This window comes from Pteronotus mesoamericanus, unplaced genomic scaffold (assembly GCF_021234165.1).
Source record: "Pteronotus mesoamericanus isolate MK-2021 breed Mesoamerican mustached bat unplaced genomic scaffold, CSHL_Meso_final contig_22, whole genome shotgun sequence".
NCBI classification, from domain to species: domain Eukaryota; kingdom Metazoa; phylum Chordata; class Mammalia; order Chiroptera; family Mormoopidae; genus Pteronotus; species Pteronotus mesoamericanus.
Window position 1 is genome coordinate 3301783 of NW_026555090.1, and position 23701 is coordinate 3325483.

Here is a 23701-nt window from a genome sequence, read left to right on the forward strand (position 1 = left end):
TATTCAAAATATTGTCTCAACCCATAAACAATCACATGATTTAGCTGGTATTTTTAGTAGTAGTATTACCCTTGTACAAGTGAAGAAACAAAAGACAAGACCAACTAGGCAGAGTCAGGCGCACAAGACTTAAAATAATTGTAAGGTATATTATTATAAATTTAATATGACTCAATACATAAAAAGGGCTCAACATATTTTTTAAAATCAAGGGACTATTTTTAAAATGCCAAGCAGTTTTAAAATGTGCCATTTAGAAATTCCAGCAATAAAAACGTTAATTATTAAAACTGAAGGTATACCCCTGGGTGGTATGGCTCAGTGGATTGAGCACAGGCCTGTGAATCAAAGGGTGGCTGGTTCGATTCCCAGAGCAGGGCACATGCCTGGGTTGCAGGCCAGGTCCCCAGTAGGAGAAGCATGAGATGCAACCACACACTGGTGTTTCTCTCTCCGTCTCTTTCTCCCTCCCTTCCCCTCTCTAAAAATAAGTAAAATCTTAAAAAAAAAAAAAAAAAAAAAAAAAACCTACATGTATAGCAAATTAAATATTTAAAGTGAAGACAGAAATGCATATTGAAAGACAAAAATTTAAAAATTGGCCACAATGATGCCCAAAGAAGCAATAAAATGGGAAAGAAAAGCTATTAATACACATAGAAGACAAGAGTGATATTGTATCTAACAGAAATTTCAGAAGGAGATGAAAAGAAACTGTATGAAAGGGTTTGGTAAAAAAGACAATGGCTTAAAATTTTCCAGAATTGATAAAAACTCTTAACACATACAAGAAGCCCAGTGAATTTCAAGCTGGATTAAAAATAATAATAAACCCATTCCTAAATACAACATTGTAAAACAACAATGCCCAAAGAAAAAGACAGAAAAAGCAGCCAGAGGAAAATCTTCCAATAAACAGACATTTAAAAAAATATGACATTTAAGTCATAAAAAGCAAATACTGAATTTGCTAACAAATTCTTAACTAATACACATTTTAAGGATATTCTTCAAGCACAAGCTTATATCTCCAAATGGAAGATCTGCATTTCAAAAAGGAATAATGAGCGAGTAAGATGACAAATTTGTGGATAAACCTAAACAAACATGATTATATAAAATGTCTTAGGCAGTTTAAGAAAAAGAAAGAACTAAAATATATGACAACAAAAGCATAAACATTGGGGAAAAAAGAAAAAAAGTTGTATGCCTTCCTACTACTCAAGAACATGGCTAATATGCTAACTAGTTTTAGGATTCAAGTAACTAGGCTGTTAAAATTTTCTGCGGGAACAACTATAAACAAAGAAATAGTGTATAGAACCCAAACTAGCGGGGCAGAAGAAAGTGAAATGACAAATAAAAAAAAAGAAAAATCAACCCAGAATTAGGTCTGACATAAAACAAAAATACCAACATCAGCATAAAAGAGCAAACAGAAAGCATAAAATAAATTAGTCTCAAAATCTGAGATATTACCAGTCATGATTAGTAGTTTAAAAGAACTAAATTATCCTGTGAAAAGAGGTTTTCAGGCTGCATGTAAAACAAAACCCAGCTATATACCTTTATAGCAGATACAACTTAAATATGACAGTTAAATATAAACAAAGTAAAAGGAAGGAAAAAGATAAGGTAATCACTATCAACCAAAAGAGCTATCTAGTTATAATTACATCACTATCAGGCAAAAAAGACTTTATGCTAGAAAGCATTGCAGCAGATAATATGTCATTACCTTGTAATAAAAGGTTTCACTAACCAGGAAAATAACAATTATAAACATGTACACACCTAAAACAAGAGCCTCAAAATACACAGAATAAAAATTGAGAACTGGGATATTTGCAAATCATATATCTGATAAGGGGTTAATATCCAAAATATATAAAGAACTGTCAAACTCAACAGCTAAAAAAAATTAAAATTAAAAAAATTTCAACTTAGAAAAGAGGATCTGAATATACCCATTTTTCTAAAGACGACATACAGATAACCAACTGGTACATAAAATGATGCTCAACATTAATCAAGCGAGAAATGCAAATCAAGGCACAATGAGACATAACCACATACCTGTTAAAATGGCTATTATGAAAAACATAAGAAATAAGTGTGGGTGAGGATGTAGCAAAAAGTGAACCCTTGCAGAGTGTTAGTGGGAAGGAAAGAAAATCAATGAACAAAAATCTGTTGCATTCCTATATACTAACAATGAAATATCAGAAAAAGAAAACAGTATCATTTACAACTACAATAAAAATAATAAAATACTTATGATTGAACTTCAAGGATGTAAAAGAACTATATGCTGAAAACTACAAGATATTATTTAAAGAAAATGAAGATGACACAAAGAAATAATATTTTCTGTGTCCATGGATTGAAAGAATCAACATGTTTAAAATGGTCATATTACCAAGAGCAATATACAGATTTAGTGCAAATATCCATCAAAGTCCAAGCGTCGTTTTTCAAAGAAATTAAACAAAAAAATCATCAGATTTGTATAAAACCACAAAAGACCTTGAATAGTTAAAGCAGTCCTGAGAAAAAAAGAACAAAGCCAAAGGACTCCCACTCCCTAACTTCAAATTATACTACAAAGCTACAATAATCAAAACACTATCATATTGACAGAGAAACACACATAAGACCAGTGGAACAGAACTGAGAACCCAGGAATGAACCCACATATGTAAGGGCAAGTAACTTTTGGCAAAGGAGCCAAAAACATAAGACTGGAGAAAAGAAAGCCACTTCAATAAATGGTGTTGGGAAAATCAGAAAGTCACATGCAAAAAAATGAAACTAGACTGTTATTTGACACTATACACAAAGATTAACTCAAAACAGATTGAAGGCTTATAAATATAAGATGACCTGAAATAATAAAACACAGACAAAAGCATGCGTACTAAACTTACAGACCTCGGTCTCAGATTAGATTTTATGAACTTGACCCCAAAGCCAAGTAAAAGCGAAAAAAAATGGAACTCTATCAAACTGAAAAGATTCCACACAACAAAAGAAGTCAACAACAAAACAAAAAGGCAACAACCAAACAGGAAAAGATATATGCAAACAATATCCAAAATATATAAAGAACTCATACAACTAACCAAAAACAAAAACAAACAAACAAAAAACACCTAATCCTATTAAAAAGTGGGCAGAGGACCTCGACCCACATTTTTCCCAAGAAGACATACACGAATGGCCATAAGATATATGAAAAGATGCTCAAGTTCACTAAGAAGACTGCAAATCAAAACCACAATGAGATACACATCATACCTGTTAGAATGGCTATTATCAGTAAGACAAGAAATAACAAGTGTGGAGAGGTTGTGGAGAAAAAGGAACCCTCATTCACTGCTGGTGGGACTATAAACTGGTGTAGCCACTATGGAAAAAACAGTATAGATGTTCCTCAAAAAATTAAGAATAGAGCTACTATATGACCCCACCATCTCTCTCTGAGTATCTTCCCAAAAACCTTAAAAATACTTTTTCATAAATATATATGTACCCCTATGTTCACTGCAGCATTATACATGGTAGCCAACTCATGGAAACAACCTAAATGTTTTTCAATGGATAATTACTCAGCCGTAAGAAAGGATGAAATACTGCCATTTGTGACAACATGACTGGATCAAGAGTATCATGCTAAGTGAAATAAGTCAGACAGAAAAGGACAAGAACCATATGAATTCACGCATTTTGTGGTTGGGATATAAAACAGAAAGAAATTAACAGACAAAACAAACTCATTAACGCAGACAATAGAAGGGTGGCTACCCGAGTGGAAGGGGGCTGGGGGGAAAACGAAGAAGGTAAATAGAGTTAAATATATGGTGACAAAGACAGGCGAGACTCTGGATGGCGAGCACACGGTACCAATATACAGATAATGTATTACAGAATTGCACACTTGAAACTTGTATGCTATTAACCAATATCACCCCTGTAAATTTAATAAAAAGAAAAAAGAATGTGAGACGCATCACTACAAAAGTTTTAAAAAGACAATACAGTAAACTATTTTAATGATGCCAGAGTAGCCACATATAAAATCTAAAGAAATTCCACTCACCAAAAAACACTATTAGGCTCAAAGACCTAAATTTAAGTACTAAAACTATAGTAAAAGAAAACCTAGGTACAGAAAGAAAGAGGTTCAAAATGGCGACAAAGGAGGGTCCTAAACTCACAACCTCCCATGGACACACTGAAGTAAGAGTTACATATGGAACAATTTCCTCTGAAAAAGACCTGAAAACTAACTGAGCAACTACTTCACAACAGGCAAACAAGGAAAATGCCATGTCAAAGTGGGATGGTCCAGAATGAATAATGAGGAGGAGCGGGGTGCTCATGGATGGAGAGCGAGAAGGCACTACAGTGGCAAAAGACAATAGATACTGAGTGCTTTGTTCAAATGACTGAGAATCATAAGAAGCCAAGAAGCTGAGCACAGAGAAAATGAATGGGCCAAACAAGTGGAGGTATTAGGAGGGAAAAACAGGAAAGAAAAAAAAAAAAGAACATACAGGGTGAACAGAATTTTAGACATGAAAATGTTAATTATACATGGAATATAAAGCTTGTGCCTAAAAAGGAAAAAAAAGGTATAAATCTTTGTAACCTTGATTTATGCAATGGTTTCTTAGGACATAAGTTAATAAAAAATAAAATAAATTTGACTTCATCACAACTTGAAACTTTCGGCCCTGGCGGGACTCCGTACTACTCAACTAGCATGTGGGACAGTCATCATTTATCTCCATCTACTTGCTCTACCCCCACCCCCGTGAAGCCATTATATTCATTAATTAAATACATTAAATTCCCCATGGGTTTCTGTGCATTTCTGACTTTTCTATGCCAATTCCTTCTGTTTTCTGTGCACTGGGATCACACTGTTTTATTTATTGAGGCTTAGTATTATTTTTTTCACATCTGGTAGAGCCTGCTATGCTTGGCATTCACACACTACTTTTCAAATTTTTTAAGTTTTTCTATTATTTAACTATTTTTTTCCAAAGTGAAGTTTCTGGCTCCAAAATAAAAATGTGAGAACCATTTATATATAAAAGATTCAGTGGACATGGACATGAGCCCACAAAGTTCCAGGACTATCTTTTCAGTTGTGAACTAAATGCCAACGAAGATTATCACTTTAAAGTGGTAATTATGAAAATGAGCATCAGTTATCTTTATAAATGGTCAGTTTAGGGGCTACTGCAAAGGATGAATTGCACATTGTTGAAGAAAAGACAATGAATTATGAAGGCTGTCCAATTTAAATAACACTGGCAACTGAAACCATCTGTACAGCCAACGGGTTTCCCTTAGAGGCTCTGAAGTAACACCACCTGTGGTCTAAACGTGGCTCGGGACCTGACTTACTGGTGCACGGTACTTAGTAGCTGCGAGCAGTACACAGAATTGGGAGATGAAGAAGAGGAGGAGGATGCAAAACTCCCACTTATATCTGGAAAGTGATCTTCCCTTAGCAGCGGTTGCAAGGTCCCACAGAAAAACGTAAAACTCAACAATGAAGATAATGACGAATATAATGAAGAGGAGGAACCTAAAGAAAAACCTCCAGTAAAGAAATCTATACAAGATAACTGCAGACCAAAGATCACAAACATAAAACCAGAATGAAAAAGACTCAAAAAAACAGGAAAAACTCCAGAAACACCAAAAGGACCTAACTCTGTAGATGACATTAAAAAAAATTCAGGCAAATAGAGAAAAACCACATTGCACAGTCCTGGTAAATTGAGCCCAAAAATGAGAGAGAGGAAAAGGGGAACAAATAAAGCTCATGCTGAGTATCATCAACAATCCAAACTGAAACCTTCTATTTAAATATCAGCCTCCTTTCTTGATCTGCCACCTACCCTTACACTCCTCCAGGATGGAAACAACCTCCCTCTTAACCCTCGAATAAAAACCTTATACATAAATGTTACAGCAGCATTATTCACTACAACTAAAAAGTGAACACAACCCCAATGACCATCAACTAATGAATGAATAAACAAAACACAGTATATCCGTGCAATAAAATTTTATTCAGCCATAAAATGAAACGAAGTGCTGATACAAGATACAACATACAACATGGATATATGTTGAAAACATGCTTAAATGAAAGAAACCAGACCTAAAACATCATATATTATATGATCCCATTTATCTGAAATGTCCAGATTATGTAAATCCATATAGACCAAAAGAGATTAGTAGTTGTCAGGGGCTGGGAGGAGGGGGACACAGAGAGTAATTGCCAATAGATATGGGGTTACTTTTCCAAGTGATAAAAATATTCTGGAACTATATAGTGGTGATAAGTTGCACAACTTTATGACTACATTAAAGCCACTGAACTGTACACTTTAAAAGGGTCTCTATTATGGTATGTAAATTTTTAATCTTAATTTTAAAAAATCACCCCTCCCCCGAAAAAGCAAAACAACAAGCCACAAAATAGAGGTTATCTGCTATACACATAAATGACAAGCGACATTAGGAAATACTAGAAATAAGAAAATGAGCCAAAAATAAAACCCCATAAAGAACACAAATAGCCCTCATTGATGTGGCTCAGTGGGCTGGGCGTCCTCCCACAAACCAAAGATTGCCAGACCGATCACATGCCTGTGTTGAGGGCCAGGTCCCCAGTTGGGGGCATGCAAAACAGAGCAGACATTTCTCTCACACATTGTTTCTCTCTCTCTCTTTCTCACTCCCTTACCCTCTCTCTAAAAATATAGAGAAATAAAATCTTCATAAAAACACACACAAATAAACCATAAACAATGAAAAATAAGCTCCATGTCAAAGCTTCCTGATAAGGGAAGGGCAAATTAAAACCACAGTGAGAACTATTTCATATCCAACTGAAAAAAATTATGAAATGAAGACAAGGATATACACAAAGTGGAACCTGTTTATGCTACCAATGGGAATATAAAATGGTACTGCCATTTTAGCAAATTTGGTATTATCTAGTATACTCAAAGGTACACTTACCCTCTGGTCAAGCAATGCCATTCCTGGGCACATGTTCTAGGAAATCTGTTTACATGTGAACCAAAACTATAGTACCACAGTATGAAACAGCAACAAATTAGAAACAACACATCCAATAAGGTCAAAAATAGAATGGACAAACAAAGTGTGCTATCTATTATCATATAATAAAACAATACAGCAGAGGGAATTAATGGATGAAACTAAGGAAACAGCGCACAAAAAAAAGGTCACAGAATCACAGAAAACTGTTGAAGTGTATGGAAAACTCAACACTATTTTCTTTAAGGAAAAAACATTCATTCTTAGAATACATTAAACAGTAAAGTCCAACACTTACTTGCTTCTTTTTCAGTTTAAGGATCTGCTGCTCTACTTTCGCAATTTCTCGATCTACGCGATCCATACTCTGTATTAACTCTTCTTTTGAAAGTTTTGAAGGTGAAGCATTTTGATCATCTCCACATGGTTGCCCAGAGATTGGAGAGGATGGAGCTTCATGTTTGCTTCCAAATGCTGGATCCTTTAGAGAACAAAATCGAGAACATGAACTTATTCCTCACTAATAGCCAATGTTAGTGTCAAAATTCTGTCAATTTTAAAATGTCAACCAGCGGTCACTGGCATCAACTCAACACCAACAGGAATCCCCAATTTGAGGTGTGGTGAGGAAGAAAACGTTATTCGGTCAAATATTCGGTGCAAACAGCTCAACAGTTCAGCTGGGAAGCTGCCCCAGGGCCAGGCCCTCCTTCAGCTAGGGGGATCTGCTCACGCACGGTTCAGGGTCCAGCTCTAGCAGGGGAAACAGGGTCTTCAATTTCACCTGTTTGGAAAGTGCACTATCCAAGCCAGAAGGGAGCTGGGCTTACACAGACAGAAGTCCCGACCCTGGTCCTTGACTGGCCCATCCTCATGCAAATGAGAACTCCGAATCCTCACAGTCTGACTGGTCCAAAAGCACTGTCCTAATTGGACAGAATAGAGCCACTGTGACTGGCTGGAGTTGCACAGTTCCAACTGGATGGGGAAAGCCTCAGTCCTACTGGTTGAAATAGAACTCCGGGAACTCCTTTATAAGGTCTCGCTTAGATGGCAGAAACACAGTGAAGGGAGGCAGTTCAGCACAGAGGCAGGTAGATCTGCAAGGAGGCAGGCAGTTTAGCACAGGGGCACCTTCACAAAGAGCAGTTTGCATGAGAGGATCCCCTGCAGCAACAGCTTCTAGACTCTGCACGGTTTTTTTGAGCCCAGTTACCAGGAGCCCTTCTTAGTAGGTCGCTTTTTTCCCTTTCAGGGTTCAAAAAACATAGCAGAACCATGTGTGCTATTTCTCTATACGGTAGTCCTATGGTAGTAATTTATATACACACACAACCCCCTCTGATGTTTATACCACTTTTATAATTTAGACATATCATGCACTGTTTTGAAGATCCCAAAAGCTATTCAGAATGAGGTGGCAGGTTGGCTGACTAGCCTTCTGTATAACAATACTGAGACTACAGGGAATTTCTGGGGAAATAATGCAATCTTCAGAAAGAAAAATACCAAGTTCTCAGCCATTTCCTTTCAACAGTTCTTCAAAAGATCAGAACATGTAGGCTAAGAAACAGTATAATCTCCAGGTAAAAATCTGTGTGCCCACCCAACTTAACAACTATGGAGAGAGTCCCTATCAAAATGTTTTCAGGGTTTCCAAGGGCTAATACTGAGGCGCAGAAGTTAGGAACTTCTGTTGCTGCCATCACCTAGGCCTATCCTCATAAACGGCAACTAGCCCTGCCCATACTATAGCACATTTAACATCTCTTCAGCCAAATAAATCATCCCATTCCACCTCAAAATTAGCAGAGGCAGAATAAAAGCCCCTCTACCCAAAATCTACCACCCCACACATACACACACGCTCTCTCTCACACACCCCAGTCCAAGGTAAAGATGTAAGCAATACTGTAAAGCAGATGAATTTCACATTAAGGTACTAGTTTTCTTTAGACTATAAGAAGTCTAGAATAAGCACAGTTCATATAACTATGGTTGTTCTAATTCTGAGAATGCCACTGGTATTTTAACAGGGATTGCATTGAATCTGTGTATTGCTTTAGGTAATAAAGACATTTTAACAATAGTAACTCTTCCAATCCATGAGTAAGGTATACCTTTATATTTATTTGTTTATCTTTCAGTTTCTTTCTTCAATATCTTGAGTTTTCAGAGTACAGATCTTTCACCTCTTTGGTTAAATTTATTCCTAGGTATTTTATGCTTTTTGATGTCATTGTTTTCTAATTTCTCCTTCTGATCGCTTGCTACTGGTGTACAGCAGCTCAACAGATCTCTGTACATTATTCTGTATCCAGCAACTTTAATGAAGCCCTTTATTAGTTCTAACAGTTTTTTGATGGTTATCTATATATAGAATCATGTTTCTGCAAATAAGAGTGCTACTTCTTCCTTTTTAATGTAGATGTCTTTTGTTTACTTTTCTTGCTTGATTGCTGTGGCTAGGACTTCCAGTAATACGCTGAATAGAAGTGATGACAGTGAGCATCCTTGTCTTATTCCTGATCTTAGAGGAAAAGCTTTCGCTTCTCAGCACTGAGCATACTAGCTGTGGGTTTGTCATACATAACCTTTATTATGTTGCGGTTATGTTCCTTCTATACCCACTTTATTAGGAGTTTTTATCATAAAAGGATACTGAATTTCATCAAATGCTTTTTCTTCATCTATTGAGATGATTACATAGTTTTTATTCTTTATTTTGTTAATGTGACATTTCACATTGACTGGTTTGTGAATGTTGAACCATCCTTATAGCCCTATGAATAAGCTTTTGATATCCTTTTTTGCTAAGAATTCCATAGCTAGATATCACATTTGTGATAATATATTCAGTCAGGGAAGAAGACATTTATTCAATATATTCTTTCTTTTTCTAATGCTGTAAAATACTTCTTTTATACCCATAAACTATAATACAGATGTTTCATATAGTGAGAAAGATATCAAAATTCCCTGAAGCTTAGCTCATTTTTAGTTTACCACAAAGACCTTTTCCCCATCTAATTTATTTTGTAAATTTTCAAATTCATGTAAAAGTTGAAAGTTGACAGATAGTCATTTATCCTTCACCTAGTTCACTAGTTAATATTTTACTTTGTTTTCTCTCCACACATACATACACCCCTACTTTTTTTTTTCTTGGCTCAACTATGTGAAAATAAATTGCAGACATTCACTCTCTCTTAAATCACTGTCACTGCATAAAAACTCAGAGAAAATATGTGGGTATGTATTTATCTAACATCAGGGTGGGAAGGGCCATTATCCATAAAAGTAAATAAAATATAAGAAAGAGCTCTGATAATAAAGGGAGGGGGAGAGTAAGACATTAAAGTATGATAGTAAAGGGGTTAACACTGTATTGTTGAGTTTTTAATAATTAGTTTATTTTCTCTAAAATAAATATGTATGCAGTTCCTACAAAGTGCCAGGAACTTAATGATAAGCAAAATGGACAGTTAAAAATGATAAACTTTGCTTAATCCTTCACCTTCCTCACCTTGCCCTGCAACACCCCTCCCCTCGGACAGCTGTCAGTCTGTTCTCTAACTTATGAGTCTGTTTCTATTTTGTTTATTTTGTTCATTAGATTCCACATGAGTGAAATCATATGGTACTTGTCTTTCTTTGAAGAGCTTATTTCATTTAGCATAATACCTTCTAGATCCATCCATCCTGTCACAAATAATAGAAAGAAAGAAAAAAACAACAACAAAAAAAACCTCATTGACACAGACAACGGCATGATGATTACCAGAAGGGAAGAGGGCTGGGAGGGAGGTAGAAGAGGGTACAGGGGGTGGGGGGACATATGGTGATGGAAGGAGACTTGACTTGGGTTGGTGAAGACACAATACAATATACAGATGATACACTACAGAACTATAAACCTGAAACCTGTAATTTTATTAACCAATGTCACCCCAATAAATTCAACAAAAAAGAGATAAGCTCAGCAACAAAATAAGGGCATAATACACAAACATACATTTCATTAAAAGAAAACGAATAATAGAGGAAAAGAGGTCTGACCTTAATAGAACTTTCTCATAAATACATATTGTTTGAAATGTCATGAAATATAGCTACATATTAAAAGTGGTAAGGAATGAGGTTACCTTCATTGTCAACTGCTTACTTATTACTTAATTGTTAGGAACAGTCCCACCTGGTATCAGGGACTGTAGCCTCGCCATCAGGCAAGAGGGCCCCAAGGCTGGAGATAACCAAGGAGGCCTTAGGAAAACAGGCCACTGAGGAGATGAAACCTGTCCCCCTCATCACCCTGCTTGGCCCTCTGATGGTTGGTAGTCAATGACAAGTAAGATCTCTCATGAGGAGGGACAACCTAAGCCAAACACAGTCGACATGGGTAGCAGGACAAGGACTTAGGGGACACAGAGAAAGGGCAAAAGACCCTCATCCCGGCCCCCCACCCCCCCGCCCCCTGGCTTTGATAAGGCTGGAGTCCTCTTTCTCTATGACAGAAGTCTCCTTATCTCTTGGTGGCTCTGCCCCACCCGCCTGGCTCAGGCTTGAAACAATACTAAAGGCAGGTACAGCCCTAAACTGGTTCGGGCAGTTCCTGGGGGAAATCAGGCCTAGAAGTAAGTTCCTCTAAGTATGCTTTGTTCTTCCCTCAAAAGCTATGATAACTGGCTCATACTGTGAAGGAGATTTACATTATTCATAGGCCCTGACCTGAGACAGATCTGTGTTCCTTCAATTGTTATCTATAATTTCTATTTGTTTTCTGTAAACATAGCCTTTTGACATGGATGGATGAGCTTTGCATCCATACCCCAGCGCATATGGTTCTCAATAGAAGCCTTTGGACACGGGGGTTCGGGTCCTTCTCCACTAGAGGGAAGAGCCCTGTCCCCTCTCCCGGCATCCCAGCAGACAGGGAAGTGTTGGGATGACTCGTGCTTATTCCCCCGTCCGTGACAACCCCGGGACGGGCTCTAAGGGATTCAGAGCCCTGCTCCCTTCTCAGCTGCTCTGAACAGTAACCCTCAGATCCAGGAGCACCCCACACTCCCCGCGACACTTAATATTTAATAAATATCTGTTTCTTTTCACATTGAAAAAAATAAATAAAAGTAGTTATCTCCAAGATATAGAATTACGGGTAACTTTGTTCCTTCAAATCTGCCAGTTTCCTAAAGAATTTTTTTTCACATAAATTAGAAAAAGAAGTTTTTCTCTATAAAAAATTATAGGCACAATTAAACCTTACCTAAAATGTGTCTTCTCCCAGGTAGCAAGTTAATAAATGGCAAATACATTTCAGAGAATTACTTAAAATTTAATTTAAATTTAATAAAATTATGGTAGTCTTGAATGCCTCTGACTACATTTTATAACCCGGCAAGCCAATATAAAAATGCTTGAGAGTTTTTCTTTCTTTCTTTTAAAGACTTTATTTTTATAGACAGGGAGAGAGGGAGAGAAACACCAATGTGTGGTTACCTCTCACGCACCCCCTACTGAGGACCTCGCCTGCAACCCAGGCACGTGCCCTGACTGGGAATCGAACCAGTGACCCTTTGTTTTGCAGGTTGGCACTAAATCCACTAAGCTACACCAGCCAGAACTGCTTCAGAGTTTTTCAATAGCAATTTTTCTTTGTAATAGTCCTCAGAGTGTTTTCATTTACCAAAAACTAAAAAGTGCTGACTATAAAAGTCTGTGGTTTTTAGTTTTAACAAAATTTTCACTTTCCCACAGCACTGACCTTTAGAGAGTGGTATATCTACACCCCTTTTAGGCACAGTGCCTGGATATGGTTAAATAAACTCTAGAGGCTGACAATTCCACAGGATAAGAGAAAAAATATTTACCTTCTTAGCATCTGCAGAAGACCTCAACCCTTCTGGCAGCATGTGCACTAAGGGTAAGACCGCAGCGCTGACACGCTGGAAATGGGAATCAGAAACCTGCTCCAAACGTGGTCGCTTGGATTCCAGTGAATCATGATCCACTGGGGATGGGCCTGGGTGAAACTGTTCATATCCAGGTCTCCTTTCTTGAGGCCTAATACATACAAAGAAAATAAACACTTAAAATTTTTAAGTCATGTAAAACTTTCTGCTAATATCCCTGGTCGGACTTTGAAATAAATGAAATAATTATGCCTACTTTCAAAGTGAATCCCTGCCCCCGTCTCCCCTACCCCAGAAAAAAATATACCTCACTATTAAGTACTATTACATTTTGAATTCTAATAGAAAAATTTTCTTGAGAAGGGTTGGGAGCGCTAGTGATAAAGAAGTGAAAGATGTAACAAAAGACTTCAATTTGCAGAAAATTTAAAGTTGCTGAAGAATAGCCATAAAATATTTTTAAACCTATGTTATAATTATTGAATTCAGTATAATCTAGACTAGAAGAACATCATTTTTAACCAATAATAGAAACAAGCAGAAAAAAATATCTAGCAATTGTTACATGAACAAATGACTTGAGAGGTATTATGAAGACTTAAAGAAAAGGCTCTTGAGTAGAAATGAAACACTGATTTGAAGATGTAATTCTGACCCCCAAAACATGTGTTCTGTCTAGTTTCCCCAAGTACATAGGAAGGTCAGGAATCTGTCTTTGATTTCTTTAAATAATATACTGTACAGAGTACTATGTATGGGTAATTTGTTTATTTGACTTTTCATTTTCTACCAAGATATTTATAGAAGTAATATTTTATTTTATGGCCAAAACCAACTGATGTTTCTCTCTCACACTGATGTTTCTCTCCCTCACTCTCCCTTACCACCCACTCTATTTAAAAATGAATAAATAACTAAAAAAAAAAAAATTCATTGAAATTATAACCACTGGGTTTAATGTTTTAGGAGAGAAGATGAAGTAAACCCTGAGGTCTATAAAAGTATTCTACTTCAAAAATTTGAAATCTCATTCAAGACATAAAATCCCATTATATTCTTAAAATTCACAACAATGTCACAAAAAAAAGAGTGGAGTAGGAAGTCTCAGAAACAAGACACGATGCCTGCTTTTGCTCCTTATATTCAACATCGTATTGGGGTTTGACAGAGCACTAGACAAGAAAAAAGGGGGAGGCACACAACTAGAAAGGAAGAAGTATTTCTGTTCGCAGATGACATGATCTAATATCTAGAAACTCTGAAGAATTCACAAAAAAATTGTTAGAACTAATAAATGAAGAACAATATTACAAGATACAAAATCAACATGCAAAAATCAGTTTTATTTCTATACACTAGCAATGAACAATTTTCAGATGACATTAAGAAAACATTTTCATTTATAACAACATCCAAAAGCATAGAATAGGGATAAATTTGACCTATTTTTTTTTTTGGAAAAAGAGAAAACCCATCATAAAATTCATATAGAATCTCAAGGGACCCCAAATAGCCAAAACAATTTTGGAAAAGCTATGCAAAGTCAGAGAACTTATATTTTGCAATTTCAAAACTTATTCCAGAGCTACAGTAATCAAGAGTGCGTACTACCATAAGGACAGATACACAGACCAGTAGATTTGAGAGCTCAGAAATAAACTTTCACATCTGTAGTGAACTGACTTTCAACAAGGGTGGCAAGATGACTCAGTGGGGAAACAATCTCTTCTCTTCAATAAATGATGCTGGGGAAACTGGGTATTCACATGAAAAATAATGAAGCTTAACACCATGAGAAAAAAATAACTCAGAATCAGGACTTAAATATTAAGAACCAAATCTCTAAAATGCCTAGAAAATAAAAAATAAAAAACAGGGAAAAATATTCCTGACCATGGATTTAGCAATGAATTCCTGGAAATCACACTACAAGCCCAGAAAACAAAGGAAAAATAGATAAATTGGACAAAGTTAAAACTTCTGTACATGAAACAGCACAATCAAGAGAGTGAAAAATCCACAGAATGGGAGAAAATATTTGCAAATCATGTATTTGATGATGTTTCAATGTTCAGAATATATAAGGAACTTCTACAACTAAACAATAAAAAGACAAACAACCTCCTCCCAAAAAATGGACAAAGGATTTAAATATACAGTTCTCCAAAGATATACAAATGGCCAACAAGCTCATGAAAAAATGCTCAACATCATTCATCATTACAGAAATGCTAATCAAAACCACAGTGTGATATCATATCATACCCACTAGGGTAGCTTAAAATGTTTTTTAAAAAACAGTGATAACAAGTATTTACGAAGATACAGAAAATTGGAACTACATGCACTATTTGCGGGATTGTAAAATAATGCAGCCACTTTGGAAAAGTTTGGTAGCTCCTCAAAAAGTTAAGCATAGAATTGTCATATGACCTAGAAATTCCACCTAGGTATATGACCAAAAGTATTGAAAACAGGGGCTCAAACAGATATTTGCACAGCCATGTTCATAGTAGCATGATTGACAAATCCTAAAATGTGGAAACAACCTATGCGCATCAACAGATGAGTGGATAAACAATGTTTATATACATCCAATGGACTATTACTCAACTAAAAAACAAAGTTCTGACATATGCTACGATATAGATGAATTTCAAAAACATGCTACGTAAAATAAGCCACACATAAAAGGAAAACTATTTTATGATTTCATTTATGTAAAGTATCTATAACAGGCAAATTCACTGAGACAGAAAGCAGATTAGAGATTATCAGGGACTGGAAGGAGAGGAGAATGGAGAATTATTGCTTAATGGGTGAAGAGTTTCTCTTTAGGATAAAGAGAAAGTTATGGAAATAGTAGTGATGGCTGCACTACAATGTGAATGTCATTTAATTCCAATTAATTAGAACACTGAAGAATAAAGTCGTAAATTCTGTTAGGTGTATCTTACCACATTAGAAAAATTCACACCCAAAGACTAGCCTAGGAAACAGAGATCTAAAATTCTGTTATAAAATTTTACATTAGAAAATTACTACTATATGAAAGAGTGATTTAGACTCTTTTTTACCATTTGCTCTTCCAATGCACTAAATTCATTGAACTCTGCCTTAATTACCCATCATTTTATTTTATTCCAATAGCTCACCACTCACTAAAGTGAACAATGAATGACCTCCTCACATTGAAAACGAAAGAATATTTCTAGACACATGCTGGCCTCTCTGCTACATTTTGTACTTCACTTATTCCTTCCTTCTTGAAACTTCCATCTATTGATTTCCAGTACACTATCTTCCCTGGCACAGACAATGATTTTTCACAGGGGATACGAGCATTGATAATTTTCAAGCAATTAACTTTCAGAGATTCTGAACTCCATATATGCTCTTTAAATTGACCTACCTTGAGAGGCAGTGCAGTAGAATGGATGGTGCATTATGTTACGCTTTTGAAGTGCTCAGTTCAAGTCTCGGGTCTGGGACGAACTAGCTGTGTGACTCTGGCCCCATTAAACATATCCAAAAGTCAGTTTCCTCATCTATAAAATTACTGTTGTTATTGCAAAAAAACTGACCTACCAAAAATAAATTGTATGTCTCCTTTCCCTAGTTCTTTTTCACAACTTCCCTCTGTCATTTCATAAAGAAAAGCTGAAGTCTCCTTCTTCCTCTATTCTACACCAGAGCACTGACTGACTCTCAAAGGGCAGATACCTCCAAAGCAGCAAAGAAATCCTTCTGCAAGCTAAAAGTTCCCAAATTTTTAATTTCAAGAAAATTAAAGAACTTAAGTTTTAAACTGCTCTTTACATCTCAGATAAGCATGTGATTTGGGACATACACCTCATAAGAAATTATTTGTGAACGAGGTTTCTTGGTACTTTCATCAGGACAAAAAATAAGAATAGATTAAATGCTGCTACCTTCATTCTATCAGTAAGCAATATTTTTAAAACAGCCCCATCTATCTCATTAGGCCATAGATGCATTTCCATTAAATTTTACTCATATTTATAAATCTGTATCTCATTGTCTTAAAGGGTTGTTGTTTTGATCAATTTTAACAGTAATTATAATGTGCCCCAGAGTAGGCGGAAGTTATACTCACCTCCTTCCAGGAACAAATCAGAATTACAACTAAATTATAGAACATCAACCTGAATAACCAATCTAAGACTAGCAGAAGTCTTATAACTAAGGATTCATGGAAGAGGCCACAAGGAGACTGGTAGGAAGGTCGAGGATGCACCAAGAGCTGGCCCTACACTCACATGCAGTGGCTGAGATTCAGGAAGGATATCTCAGCTGCAAGGGTCCCATCTGAGGTAAGACGGGTCTCAATCCCATATCCAGCTCCCCAGCCCAGAGCACCAGTACTGGGAAAAGGAGCCCACATAACATCTGGCTGTAAATATGAACAGAAATTCCAACAACCAGCGTGAGACCGGAGACTGCTACAGCCCAGATGCCTTCATAAATGGCCAGTGCACAAAATTTCATTCATGGGCACTTAGCCCTAGGCTTGAGCAAAGGGACGGTGGCTCAGAGTGGACGGAGTCGTACAGGGATAGACTGGGTTGTGTGGCTTCAGAGGGAGGGCTACAGAAATAGCCACCACTGTCCCTATGCTGAGTCTCTCTTCCACATCACTCGCAGGCACCATTTTTACTGGGTGTAGCTCTCCCCTCCCTACAGCATCAGCCTGGGAAATTGCATTAGCCCCACCCCACCCCCCAATTCCTTCCTTGTGGCACCACTCTGCCAAGTTCATGCCATGTGCAAGAATCAGCTAGCTGTGGCCCACTGCAGTCTTTCTTGGGAGACTCTTGAAGAGGGCCAACAGACACCAGTGCAATCAGACACACAGAGAAAGAGTCTGAGGCATGGCTTTAGGGCAAGGGCCATTTTTAATTTTTTCCCATGCTCCTGACTGACTCCACCCCTTCCCCTATGACACAGGCCTGAGGACATGCATCAGCCACACAATCCAGTCCACCTGGGACCTGCCATGCCAACCTTGCACCCTGTGAAAGAGTCTGTTGGCTGTAGCCAGCCTGGGGCCAATACAGCCTGGGGTCTTTCTTGATAAGTTCTCGAGGAGACCCAGGCAGGTTTGAGGGAAACACTAAGCACAATGGTTCTAGGGCAAGGGCCGTTTTCCCGTTTGCCTGACTAGCCCTGTCACCCCATGGCAGCAGCCTGGGAAGAAGCTCTAGCCCTACCCCCCCCCCCGCCCCCAATACCCGAGGCCCTGTCCATGTCTAAGCTCCCACCATGCAAAGGAGTCTGCTGGCTGCTGACCAACCTGGGCCTGCATTATAGTTTTTCCTCAGGGACCCTAGAGGAGGCCTAGGCAGACTTGAGGGTGTGAGAAACATGCAGGGAGAGACAGAGCTGCGTGGCTCTCTGGCTTCCCCACACAAGCCAACCAATGAGACCATTCCTGTGCAGGACCCTCCCTCCACGTGGCTAAATCTTAACTGTTTCAGCCTGCTGGCTGTACTGGCCTCATCCTGATGGCTCCTGAAGGCCCCAACAGACCACAAAGGTCCTCAAGCCCCAAGCAGGTGGAGGCTTGCCTTGGTGTACCCTGAGACTTCAGCTGGATGGCCTCAGATTCAACACCAAGGCCAGGTTTGAACCTGCAGCCAACCTGGTAAACAACAATCGCCCCTTCCTCATGACTCACTGAGAACCTGTCCCAAGAAACTCGCTTACTGCCAGAGGCAACTTCAGTGGCAGAGCCTAGCAGGCAACCAGTAAGGCGAAGGCAAATCACAGGGTGCCTAAGGCCTTCTGCTGACCTGCAACAGGCTTGGCACTAGTGGGAGCCAGTCTTGGTACACAGCTTGGTCTCTCCGATTAACACCTAGGCCCAGCAGAGGAGGCCACCAACCGCAGATCATTTTACAGCTCCTAACAAGTAGCCCCAGGCTGGTCAAAGGAGTGTCTGACTTTGACCTCCACTGCCGTCCCTCACAAGAGCCCCTGGAACCAGCACACCCAGTGGCTGACATCAGACCACCTCAGTGTACGACCTGATTAGCTCCAACAGCTGCACAGCCCAAGGGAGATCTCAGCAGGCACCAGATGCTGCTGGGGACAATTCCACTTAGTGGGGTCAGTCCTGCACAACAGGCCATATACACTGTGGTAGGGTCAATCCTCACAGTTACCCAGCCTGTCTACACCCACAAAACAGAAACACTGCAGGCCAAAAGGGACTGGCACAAAATTATTCAAAATGATGAAAGGCAGAGACCTATAACCAAGACTACTTTACCCAGCAACGCTATCATTTAAAACTGAAAGGGAAATAAAAAGCTTCTCAGACAAAAACAAAAACAAAAAAACCTAAAGGAGTTCATTACCACCAAACCAGTATTACAAGAAATATTAAAGGGATTTCTGTGAAAGAAAAAAAAAAGGAACATGTATAACATGTATACATACCTATCAATAATCGCTATAAATTTAAATGGATTAAATGCTCTAATCTAAAGACACAGGATAGTTAAAAGAGTAAGAAAACAATTTGTATGAATGAGCCATGGACATGGTCAATGGTAGGGGGACTGACTGCGGGAACAGGCAGTAGCTTGGGCAGAGGAGGGCAAAGGGGGAAATTGGGAGAACTGTAATAAAAAACAATAAAAAAAAGAAAAAAAATGACTCATATATATACTCCCTACTAAAGACCGCCCCCCCCACGAACAAAAGACTCACAGTGAAAATATGGAAAAGAAAATTTTCATGCAAGTGGAACAACAGAAACAAACAAAAAGTTGAGGCAGCAACACTTACATAAGACAAAATAGACTTTTAAAACAAAGGCCACAGCAAAGACTGACAGTGATCGAGTCACAGCACAACACGTTACCACCCCAGTGACATCAATAAATAGATCTTCCTGACAGAAAACCAACTAGGAAACAGTGGCCTTAAATGACACACTAGACCAGGGCATGGCCAGTGTGATTCCGTTGGTTGGATGTTGCCCCAAAAAGCAAAGGATCACCTTTTCAATTCCTGGTCAGGGCACATAACTGGATTGTGGGTTCAATCCCTGATTGATGCTCATAACAGAGGCACTGATCAATGTTTCCCTCTCACATCAATGTTTCTATCCCTCCCTTCCCCGCTATCTAAAAATAAATAAATAAAATATTTCTTAAAAAATGACACCCTAGATCAGGTGAATTAAACTGATATCTTCAAGGCACCCTCTTAGCAAACTAGGCAGCATGTCAGTCTCATAAATTGCTATCTTCAGAGTATTTCACTCCAAAGCAGCAGAATACACATTCTTATTAAGTGGACATGGTCTTTTTCCTGGATAAACAAGTCTCAATAAATGTAAGATTAAAATTATATCAAGCACCTTCTCTGACCATAATGGTATGAAACTAGAAATCAATTACAAAAACTGAAAACACACAAACACACGAAGGCTAAAATAACATTTTACTAAACAATGAATGGGTTAAACAATGAGATCAAAAAAATAAAAGATTACCCTGTGACAAATAAAAATGAAAACACAACCCAAAATCAGCGGGACACAATAAAGGCAGTCCTGAGAAGGAAATTTATAGCAATCAATACTGGCCTACTCAACAAACAAGAAAAATCTCAAATACACGATCTCTCCTTACACCTAAAGGAACTAGAGGAAGAACAAACAACAAAGCCTGAAGTGACAAAAGGAAGGAAATAATAAAGATCGAATGAAAATAAATGAAATAGTCTAAAAAAAACTGAAAAGATCAATGAAACCAAGAGCTGGTTTTTTGAGAAGATAAACAAGATTGATAAACCTTTAACCAGACTCATCAAGAAAAAAGAGGACCCAAATAAAACCAGAAATGAAAGAGAAGTAACAACTGACAACACAGACATACAAAGGATTATAAGAAAATATCACGAACAACGATATGCCAACAAACTGGACAACCTGGAATGGATAAACTCCTAGAAACATAATATCTTCCAAGAATGAATCAAAAAGAAACAGAAAATCTCAACAAACCAACTACAACCAACAAAACTGAAAGCAGTAATCAAACAACTCCCAATAAACAAACGTCCTAGACCAGATGGCTGCACAGGTAAATTTTACCAAACATTCAAAGAACACCTATCCATGTCAAACCATTCCCCCCAAAATTCAAGGATGGAAGACTCCAAAGCTCATCTTACAAGGTTAGCATTATCCTAATTCCAAAACTAGATAAAGTTTTGGAACTCACACAACTCAATCCAAAAAAAAAACAACAGTCCAATTAAAAAATGGACAGAGGACCTGAATAGATATGCAGAGCATGAACACTAATCTTCAGAGAAATGCAAATTAAAACGACAATGAGATATCATCTCCCACCTGTCAGAATGGCTGTCATCAATAAATCAACAAACAAGTGTTGGCAAGAATGGAGAGAAAAAGGAACCCTTGTTCACTGTTGATGGGGATGCAGACTGGTGCGGCCACTATGGAAAACAGTATGGAATTTCCTCAGAAAATTAAAATGTTACTACCACATGACCCAGTAATCCCACTTCTGGGTATCTATCCAAAGAAATCCAAAACTAATTTGAAAAGACATATACACTCCAATGTTTCCTACAGCATATTTTATGATAGCCAAGATATGGAAGCAACCTAAATTTCCATTAAGAGGTAGTTGGTAAAAAGGTTATGGTAGATATATACAATGGAATTTTACTCAACCAAAAACAAGAAGGCAATCTTACCTTTTGTGACAGGGATGGACCTAAACAGTATTATGCTAAGTGAAATAAGTCCCATAGAAAAAAACAAATGCCACATGGCTTTGCTTACACATGGAATCTAAAGAGCAAACTGAATGAACAAACAAAATATAAACAGATACATAGATACAGAAAACAAACTGATGGTTGCCAGAATGGAGGAGGGTGGAGGAGCTGAGTGAAACAGTGAAGGGAATAACAACTACAAATTGGTAGTTACAAAATAGTTCCGGGGATGTAAAAGTACAGCTTAAGGAAGACAGTTAATAATGCCGTAATCACTATGTACCGAGCCAAGTATGTACTTGAAATATCAAGGGGACCATTTTGTAAAGTATGATTATCTAAGCACTATGCTATATACCTAAAACTAATACAAAATGATATTGAATGTAAACTGTAACTGAAAAATAAAATTCAAATGTTAAAAGAAATTATAACTTAATGATTAGATTTAAATCCAGAAGGTTGTTTTTTTTAAAAAGAGAGCACCTTACAGGTAGATAATTTTATATAGTTTTGTTGTTGAACAGAAATATGACAGGTTGATCAATTAAGAGTTTCAATAATAAAAATGTGTCACATTAGAATAAATTTTGTGTGAAGGATGAATGAGTTCCAAGGAAAAAAGGCATAAAAAAGAAGCTGTATTAAAGATGTTTGTTCAAATACAGTGCTGTTTTAAGGAGATGATGGTATCAGATCACTATGGTATTTGGATTCCACTGGATACTTTTAAAAGCATACTGCAGCAGTTTTGTTTCAAAATGTCAACATTTTCAATATGAGAAATTATATTCATCTTTTAAACTTACTATGAAGAATCTTAGATGTCAATTTAAAATTACAAGGCAGAATACAGCTTTTCAAAATTCTTTTGTAGAATATGTAAGTAACAAGTTTGAAGGTCATTGTTTTAATGAGTTTTCCTTTCTCCCACTCCTTCAGAGGCTTCTGTCTCTTTTGATGTTAGAAATCTTACAGATTCATCAGTAAACTACTGCTCTCCTCAATTTTCACACTTCCTCAATCACATATACCAATCTGTATCTTAAACCCAGCTCCACTCCAGCATGCTAGATACATCTCCACCTTGATGTTTCATGGGTACCCCACACTTGATTCACACCATCTCAAGGTGTCTTACATTGTTGCTCTATCCTTAATCTCCATCACAGCTGCTGGAACCAACGCCACGCAACAACTTAGAAACCTAGGGTTCATCCAGGTTTATTCCCTCACCTTTGCCAACTTCCAAGTCTTGGAAGCCTTACCTCTTAATTTACTCATGTCTCCTCCACTTCTATTGCATCACCCTGTCATATGCCCGTATTCTCTCTTTCTCTTACAGTTCCCTTATGTATCCTCTATTGCTTCTAGTCTGTCCACCCTCAAGTTCACCTCCACAAAACAGCCAGAGGTAATATATCAAAACCAAGTATCCAGCATTAGGTTTAAGGCCAAGCTCCTCAACAAAGCATTTAGAAACAGAGTCACTCACTGCTGGCCTGCATGGAGAGTTTGTGTAAAATTTCTCTAAATATATGCAGTCTTCTGGTGCACAGGGCCAGGATAACTGCCCAAACTGCATCTCAGCCCTCAGCTGGCCCCTCAAATAGACATCCTTGCTCAGGAAACAACCTACAAAAGCTAACTTCCAAGTATCACATTTTATCTCCATGGACTCTGCCTGTGAGATTTACCAAAGCTAGAGGGTGAAGTGTGCCCTGTGCTGGAGACCAGAGGCAGCTACGACACAGGAGAATTCAAACAAAACACGTAGGATGGAAAGCTCTCTTTCCATTAAAAAATGAAGTTTTTCCCATTTCAGCCTGCTAATTCTTTTTAGAAAAATAAAATCACTGACACATTAATAAGTAAATACATAATTTAACATTTAAAATTTCAAAAAAATTTAA

General features: G+C 37.6%; 1 protein-coding gene and 1 pseudogene across 15 annotated transcripts in view; one reads left to right on the forward strand and one right to left on the reverse strand.

Moving 5' to 3' along the window:
* NCOR1 (nuclear receptor corepressor 1) overlaps positions 1-23701 on the reverse strand; it is a 172933-nt gene that overhangs the window by 103851 nt on the left and 45381 nt on the right. For 14 of the 15 annotated variants that reach the window (XM_054571176.1, XM_054571186.1, XM_054571180.1 and 11 more), the window contains exons 4-5: positions 12963-13155; positions 7391-7573 (exon numbers count right to left, since the gene is read on the reverse strand). In XM_054571176.1, the coding sequence (XP_054427151.1) occupies positions 7391-7573; positions 12963-13155 (376 nt within the window). The remainder of the gene's footprint in view (positions 1-7390; positions 7574-12962; positions 13156-23701) is intronic. The other variant, XM_054571189.1, reaches the window with a different exon arrangement.
* On the forward strand, positions 4189-5797 carry LOC129068712 (nucleophosmin-like; annotated as a pseudogene).